General features: G+C 57.3%; 1 protein-coding gene across 1 annotated transcript in view; it reads left to right on the top strand.

The window, feature by feature from the left end:
* The window catches only part of ABCA13 (ATP-binding cassette, sub-family A (ABC1), member 13), a 132,498-nt gene that overhangs the window by 79,213 nt on the left and 44,727 nt on the right, over positions 1-8,558 (top strand). The window contains exons 34-37 of the mRNA XM_014530520.1: positions 1-46; positions 146-376; positions 3,556-3,664; positions 8,501-8,555. The exon at positions 1-46 is cut by the window's left edge and continues 20 nt beyond it. Coding sequence (XP_014386006.1) covers positions 1-46; positions 146-376; positions 3,556-3,664; positions 8,501-8,555 — 441 coding nt within the window. The remainder of the gene's footprint in view (positions 47-145; positions 377-3,555; positions 3,665-8,500; positions 8,556-8,558) is intronic.

Genomic DNA, 8,558 nt, shown 5'->3' with positions numbered 1-8,558 from the left:
GACCGAGGCCTACGGCCAGGGCCTCTGCCTGACACTCACGAAGCAGGTAACCAGGGGCTGCCTCCGGGGCGGGACGCTGACATCAGCGGCTGTGTGCTTGGGGCGCTGGCCCTCATGCCCCTCTGCGCCTTCCTCTGTTGGACAGCCTTCCGCTCTGGAGCTGGACAGCCTGCAGGACTTGGCTCGCACCACGGCCCTGATACAGACCTACATCCCACAAGCGTTTCTCAGGGACCGCAGCGGGCGCACGCTGAGCTATGTCCTCCCCAAGGACGCCGACCGAGCTGGCTTCAAGGGGCTCTTCCAGGCGCTGGAGCAGAACCAGCACCGCCTGCGCCTGGCGGGCTGCGGGGTCACAGACACCACCTTGGAGGAGGTACTGGGGCTCCCGCCGCCTTGTCCCTGTCTTTGTCGCTCGTCAGTGAGGAGGGTGGGCAGCCGTGGGGAGGGGGTCGGACATCTGTGTTTGTGTTTATTCCAACTTCCCACCGTCAGGTGGGGTGTAGGCCAGTTCGGAATTGCACACACCCGACCGCGGCTTCTGCTCTCGCAGGGAAGCGAGCACTTTCATAGTGAGAGCGTGGGCGGCGAATCCAGGGCCATCCGTGTCCCACGCCGTCGGGGCCGGCGCTGGCAGGGGTTCCCTCACGGAGGCGCCTTCCCTTTCACTGCCGGCCTTGTTTGGCTCAGGAGCCCGGGTGCCCCGCAGCCCTTGCTGGGCAGAGAAGCCGAGCAGAAACCAAGCGCCAGCAGGTGCACACTGCTGACCCCGCCGGCCCCAGCCCCGCCGGCCTCTGCCGGGGCTGCCGTCCGCGTGTGTGGTTCACACAGCTGGCGGGTCAGACCAGGTCCCCTCCTGGTGTGGGGCTGAGGCTGCCTGTGGGGCCCGATTCGAGTCTCACTTTCCGTTGCTCAAACCTACAGAAGGCCTTGAGGGGTGAGAGCAGCGGTCAGTGCTGAGATGAAAGCAGGAGGTGGGAGGCTTGCCCGTCCCTGCGTTGCCCGGACGCAGCGCAGACACGGTGGGTGGTGGGTGGTGGCTCCTGGACTCGAAGCCGTGTCAGGAGCTTGAGGAACCACGAGAGCTAAAGTCCCGCAGCGCTTAGGGTGCCAGAGCCCCGGCGTTCACGCAGGGTTTGCGCCTCAGATACGTGGCAGCAGCGCTGAGTACAGGCTCCACAGAGGGGTGTCGCCCAGTGAGGGCTTCTCAGTGTCCCCCTTCCTGCCGTCACACCCGGGCACGCGGGCCCTGGGCGTCTGCCACCAGGCGTTCTGTGCTAGAGCCTGTGCGGGCGCTCCAGTGTGGGAGGTGTTTTTGTCTCAGCGTCGCTTCTGAAAACCCTCGTGATGCTGTGTTCCTTCAATATTTCTTTTCTGCTTACTACTCATTTTTGTTCTCCAAAATATTAAAAAAATGTTTAAACATTTTTATTAATTTCAGAGAGGAAGGGAGAAGGAGAGAGGTAGAAACATCAATGATGAGAATCATGGATCGACTGCCTCCTGCACGCCCCTCACTGGGGATCGAGCCCACAACCTGAGCATGTGCCCTGATGAGAAATCGTTCCTACACCAGCTGGGCTCCAAAATACTTTGATTCATACTTTGCCCATCCATGTTCCTTTTGGAAATGTCTTAACCTTCTTCCTCTTTGCTGCTGTTTTTAAAATGTTTGGTTATTTATGAAGTTGCACATGGCCAGATCCACTCCCCTCAGTTCTGACAAATGCGTGGGGTCAGGGGGTCACACACAGTGGAGGGGCGCCATGCTCCCGCCCTAAAGCGCAGTTCTTCCCGCAGCTCGCCTCTGCGCATGCTCCCAGGCCCCACTCACGCCTGCAGTTAGTCACCAAGAAGCCCGCCAGCCAGCCGCAGAGCCGGCGCCCGGTTCCCCGAGAGAGGCTCGTGCTGCTCCTGCCGGCGGTGATTGCCACCCGCTACGCTGAGCTGGTGCCTTGCACATAAGAGGTGCTAATAAGTACCAGCTGATCAGATTCTGTCTCCCACACACAGATGCTAAAAAAGAAGTTATCTGTGTGAAGGACAGCCATAGCAAAGGGTACAAACCGTATTTAACAAAATACAACATTATGGCACATTTGGACCTGTTTGGGAAAGATATCTTAAATTGGAAAAAGATTAAGCACTTAGAGAGCTTTCTTTTGTGTGGTGTAGTCTATAAAACAACCGCCCAGCCAATCTCGACTTCTCACACTCGCCAAGTATTGACTTTCCTGTCTCCTGCCTGCTATCGACCACCGTCGGCGCAGCCGCGATCACACGTGCCTGCCTGCCGCTCATCGGCGGTCCTGCCCAGGACGCTGCGGGGAGGGGGTCACAATCACACCCTGACTCTGCGGCTGGGGAGCAGGTCTTGCTCTAAACCGCAGGGCGTTTCTCGTAAACATGGTCCCCAAGTAGACCCCCAGCCATCGAGGTTAAGTGTGAAATCTAACCACTGCCGTCACCAGTTTCATTACAAAATGGACACGTTCTTTCTCCTCCTGCGAGGACCTGTGTTTGCCGGGTGTGGGGCTGGGCCAGGGTGCTGAGGGCTCCACGGCACAGGGTGGCGCCCGCACAGCCCCTGAAGCCACGGGGTCTGCTGACGCAATGCAATCGGACCGGTTTCAGTGGTGGATTTGTTAATAGACCCATTTTTGGAGCAGTTTTGGGTTCACAGCGATATTGCGAGGAAGGTGCAGACATGGCCCATATGCCCGCCCCCACAGCACAGCTCCCGTGACCAGCACAGTGGTGTGTCCTCCATGGTTCCCGGGGGTTTAGGATCACAGGCTGGTGGCTGTGAGGTGGGCGTCTCTGCTTGCCCACCTGCTCTGCTCAGCAGGCCCCTGTGTCTCAGGAATGATCTGGTGCCAGATGGGGAGCGTGAGCTCAGACCCCCCCACCTGCACGCGGGGCGGAGCTTCGGTCCCGAATGACAAAGATCGGATCCAGGGGCAACAAGGCCTGATGTTGTGGTTTATGTTCTGCGAACAAAGAACGCCTGGGCAGACTTTGCCCATTGAGTTCACGTCCCTCTGTCCCTCTGTCCGCACCTTATTGGTACCACGGGGTGGGGGCCTGGGGCTTGGATTCAACCAGACGGAGGTGGGACTTGTGCTCCGAGCACAGAGCAGGGACCTCAGGCCCTTCCCTCGCAGGGACCGCCTCAGGGATGTCCACACAGACACCCAGTCCCTGCGGAGGAAGCTGAGAGCGCCAGGGGCCTCCAAGCTGCAGGCACCGCGGGTCGGCATGGGGACGGGGTGCGGTGCTGTGGGCGTGGCTTTGCCGCCTGTGCCTGCTGGTCTGCCCAGTCTGCCGAGTGTCAGGGTCTCGGTCAGGCCACTCCCTTCGCGACCTGTGAGCCGCCTCTCAGCCAGCCTGCCCAGAGCTGTGGCCTTGGGGTCACACCAACGAAAGGAATGAAGACGTGAGTTAGGATGCTTGGTGGATATCTTCGTTAGGACCCAGTTGGGTAATTAAGGCCAATAAAGCAGTGCAGTGTGGAAGGAGCATATCTAACACGGAGCTCTCTTCATTCTCAAAAAGGTGTTTCTGATGCTTCTGCAAGATCCCAGCGAGCAGCCTGACCTGGCCCCAGGGACGACGTTGGAGGCGCAGAGCCCGAGGCCTCCGGCGCCCACTCCCAGCTCCCACTGTGAGTACAGAGCATCTGCGTGGGCTTCCCCGAGGGAAGTGCCTCGTCCCCAGCAAAGCCCTGGCTTTGAAGTTGAACAGAGAGAGACTGAAGGCAGGGCCAGGTGTGGCTGGACGGGAAGGAGAGGTTCCCAGCAGGAAGCTCAGGGCTTTCCCCTCCCTGCCCCGCAGTCGCCCTTCCCCGCTCAGGACTGCGAGTTGAGGTAGTTTAGGTGCCTCTGCGAGGGGGCCTCAGGCAGCGTTGGTCTCTGTGTCTGGCTTATACAGTGCCCGGCGGCCATCCACGCGTCACAGGGTCACCCCTGAGCGATGGCTGTGGTACCAACAGGGCACACTTCTGCGTCCATCGCCCTCAGTGGACACGTGGGTGGTTCCCACGGCTCGGCGGCAGGGACATGCGTGCAGGCCTCTCTATAACATCCTGACTCGGATTCTTTCGGATAAACACCCAGGAACGGGCCCAATGGGTCACACAGCAGTTCTCTTTTTTAAAAATATATTTGTATTGATTTCAGAGGGGAAGGGGGAGGAAGAGAGGGATAGGAACATCAGTGATGAGAGAGAATCATGGATCGGCTGCCTCCTCCATGCCTCCCACTGGGGATCCAGCCCAGAACCTGGGCCTGTGCCATGGCTGGGAATCAAATATGACTTCCTGGTTTATAGGTCGACGCTCTATCCCTGAGTCACTCTGGCCGGCGGTCGTTCTCTTTTTAATATTTTCGAGAACTTACAGTGCTTTCCTCAGTGGCCGCACCAATGCACATCCCGCAACAGTGCACAAGCGTCCGCTTTTCTCCACACCCTCCCCCAAAGTTGGTGCACTGCAAAGGAAATGACCGAGTGAAACGGCAACCTCTCCAATAACCTGATTAAAAATTGGCAAAGGACCTGAACAGACACTTCTCCAAAGAAGACGTAGAGATGGCCACCAGGGGCAGGAACAGGGGCGCAGCCTCCCCGGCATCCGGGCCCTGCAGTGGGAGCCACGCGGTGACCGCGCCCCTGTGGGCATGGCCGTCACGACAACCCGGTGCTTATAGGAGGCAGGCGCTTAGGCCCAGCTTCCGCCGCCTGGACTCTGAGGACTCCAACGTCCACGTTTGTTAGAGAAGCACCGCTTTCCTGTGCTGTGGGGCCTGGTCACTGAGAGGCGCTGTGAGCGTCTCCACGCTCAGCGTGTGGGAAGGACCCGGATCCTCGAGTGCAGGGAGCAGCTGGGAAACGTGGTTTCCCCTTTGAGGCTTCTCCACGGCTTTTCAGAAGCCTCACCTCTCCCCCACGAGGTCTGAGACTGCGTTGACATTCTCAGCTCTATGGTTTGTCAGGAACACTCCACCTCCCACCGGACCTGTTCTCTCCACAATTTCATCCCCGGTGCTTCCTTCCTCATTGCTGCTGCTTGTCCCGATGGAGAGCAGTGTCCACAGTGGTTGGCGGAGGGCCTGCAGCCTCTCTCGTTGGCTTTCTAAGGATTGTGTTTGCACAGCCCACCCTGCGCGGCGAGGCATCATCCTCTGCCTCCTGAACGAGCTGTTTCAAGTTCTCTGTGTCTCCTGGGCTGAGCCTGCTGCTAACCCTCAGGGCTGTCTTTCCTTTTGTCCAGATTTCCTCGAACGTGGGGCACTGCCTTCCCTGCAAGCAGGCGGGGGTGGGGGGTGGGGGGCGTGGCTGCTGCCTGTGGTACAGGCCAGGGAAGGCCTGTTTCCCACGTTAGCTAAAGCCCCAGAGAGCTGGCGGCGGGCGCTTTGCAGAAAGCAGTCTGCCCAGATGAAAATGGAACTGAGATGGACTCGGGCAGACAGATGCTGGGCAGGTCGGAAGCAGCAGCTCCTGTTAGGGGCTGAGTGGGGTCGGGGAGGTGAGAGGCGTGAGCCCTGGCAGCCGCCCAGACCAGAGCTGCCGGAGTGCGCCAGGTGGTGGCAGGCGGCTCGGGTCTTGGGTCAGGGCAGCAGGCACCCCAGCGGGCTGTGGGCCTCCATTCCCTCCCCCATTCCCTCCCCACTCCCTCTTCCCTGAGGACAGGCGCCTGGGACCGTCTGAGCAGCCCTGCCCTGCTCACTTCTTCAAGCCACTCCCCGCTGTCAGCAGCCAACGGTGCTGGACTCCTGGCCCGGCGCCCCCTGAGGCTCCGCTGGTCACGTCCTTCTGCTGTCCTGGGGCTCCCTGACAGCCTTTGTCACCGTCTGACTCCCTCACACACACGACCAAGAGCCCTGAGGATGTTTTTTTAAAATCTTTATTGTTGAGATTATTATAGATGTTCCTCTTTTTCCCCCCATAGCTCCCCTCCATCCGGTTCCCCCCCCCAAGCCCTCGTCCCCCCTGCCACCGACCTCGTCCATGGGGGTAAGCTCTTTGTCCAATCTCTTCCCGCACCCCCCACACCCCCTTCCCCCCGAGAATTGTCAGTCCGCTCTCCTTCCATGTCCCTGATTCTATTACATTCACCAGTTCTGTTCATCAGATTTTTTATTCATTTGATTTTTAGATTCACCTGTTGATATATATTTGTTGTTCATAATTTTTTATCTTTAAAATTTTATCTTTCTTCTTCCTCTTCTTAGAGAATACCCTTCAGCATTTCATGTAACACTGGTTTGGGGGTGATGAACTCCTTTAGCTTTTTCTTGTCAGTGAAGCTCTTTATCTGACCAGGATGTTGTTCAAAGAGAGGGCGGTGACCGAGGGCCCAGCCAGTGCTCTGTGCAGTGAGCACCAGGCTTTGTTCCCCAAATCCAACTCGTCTCACAGCCTCTCCTGAACTGGGTGCATTTACAAATGAGACAGATTTAATCACATCAATTTTAAGGTTCGTTTCAACTCTTAAATTCTGCAACTCAGTGAACACAGAATGATTAAGTTTCTATTTCATAAAATTGGCTTCATTTTCGGAACAAGTACACAGCGTTTACAAAATGCTTATTGATTACAAGATGCCCAAATAGTCATTGTGGAAAAAATCCAGAATATTTTGAAGAAAAAATTTAAAGTAGCCATGTTCTTACCACATGAAAAATGTAAATATTTAAGTCGATTGAAAATGCATGTGCTGCTTTAGCTTTCGAATAAACACTCACTCAGTCAGATAGCAGAGTGTGGAAATTGTTTCCTGAAAGACACCTTATTTCATGGGAGTACACACGCCCGGGGTGTCCTGCGAGTTATGTTTATCCTGTGTGCTGCTCTGCGATACACTCTGTTCATCGGATGTTCTTCTTGTACTTACATATTCACATTCTCATCCTCTCCTTTTTGGGGTCATATTTCCTCCACCACTCACTTCGCTGACTCTTAGACATTTCTTTTGGAAAGATGACCTCATCCTCTTCACGTGCTCTATTCACCTCATGACACGCAGCGAGCGTGCCCCGCGTCGGTGCCGCGCTGCTTCCCGGAGGCTGCTCAGCTCGCGCGGGTCCTGCGACCTGTTCCGTCAGCCCCATGCGCAGGCAGTGAGGGCGTTTCCCACTCCCGGCTACTGTTTCCTGTAGGACGCAACAGCCCCTTCTTTGACATCCTTGATGCATTTCAACGGACCCTACTGGGTTCCTGCAGCAAGACTGCGCCTGCCCCCGGCCCTGCAGAGCAGGCCAGGGCTCCCACGCTCCCTCCCTTAGGGTGTGCGCCCCAAACTCTTGACCGTATTGGTGAGCTGACGCTCTCCCTGCTGCTCCACCTCACGCTTGTCGGTGTGGGCCCTCTTGTGGGTTGTCTGTGAGCTGCGTGTCCACGCATGCGGCCGCTTGGCTATTCTGTCACTTTAAGTTGTTTCTCACTCGGCTTTCCGTAATTGTACTCATAAGTCAGACACGACCACTCCCAACAGTTTGGGTCAGCATTTAGTTCTGTCTGTTAAATTATTCATGCAGACGCTTTTATGAGTTTAGCCATGAATATTTGATTGGTGGTTGATTCATGGCCATGAACTATCTTGGCCTTTTACTTTTCCCATTAGCATATGGGGGGAGGTGGGGAAATGCATTTTTCTTAATATGAGCAAAGCCTTTCCCCCCGACTTACTGAGCCTGTGTGGTGAGCACTTACTGTGACTGAGGCCGATGTTGTCTCTGTTCTGTAGCTTAGTGAGTGTGGCAAGAACAAGCCTCATCACTTAGAGGGAAGAGGTCCCTAGTCTTCATTTTACAGCTGAGGGAAGCGACATTCAGAGAGGGTAGGTCATTTTCCAGAAGTCACACAGCATGTGTGGCCGAGAGTTCCCCAGCCCGGGTGAGTCTCCGGGCCAGGCCGTGGGCACCCCTGGCCACCCTCTGCCTCTGCTTCTGCCCTCCGCCACCAGGCATGTTTCCTGAGTGGAATCCACACCCAGGTGGTCTGTCTCCTCTCTTTCTGTACCACCTGCCGCCCAGACAAAACCTTCCACATCAGGTGTGTGGAGCCCTTTCCTGCTGCACGCGTCTCAGGTGCAGCTTGTCATTGCCATTGATGTCCTGAGGTGACCCGTGGTGTAGACTTTTCCAGAGCTCTCATTCAGTGAGGGGTCGTCTGTGCTCAGAGCTGCCTGGTTACAGTGGACGAGAGGCCAGAGCCCGGGCCCCAGGTGAAGGGACACAGAGCCGGGACCCCAGGTGAGGGGTCACAGAGCCGAGGCCCCAGGTGAGGGGTCACAGCCTGGGGGGTCACAGAGCCGGGGCCCCAGGTGAGGGGTCACAGAGCCGGGGCCCCAGGTGAGGGGTCACAGAGCCGGGGCCCCAGGTGAGGGGTCACAGAGCCGGGGCCCCAGGTGAGGGGTCACAGAGCTGAGGCCCCAGGTGAGGGGTCACAGAGCCGGGGCTGTGGGGCCCTAGGTGACTTGGGCATGTGTTCTTGTCCACAGACGGCGCCCCTGCCAGCTCCCTCACGCAGGTGGCTGCCCTGCTGACCCAGAGGCTGTG

This window comes from Myotis brandtii, unplaced genomic scaffold (assembly GCF_000412655.1).
Source record: "Myotis brandtii unplaced genomic scaffold, ASM41265v1 scaffold743, whole genome shotgun sequence".
Classification (NCBI taxonomy): Eukaryota; Metazoa; Chordata; class Mammalia; order Chiroptera; family Vespertilionidae; genus Myotis; species Myotis brandtii.
Note: the sequence above shows the minus strand (reverse complement) of the source record. Positions and strands in the feature narration are given on the sequence as shown.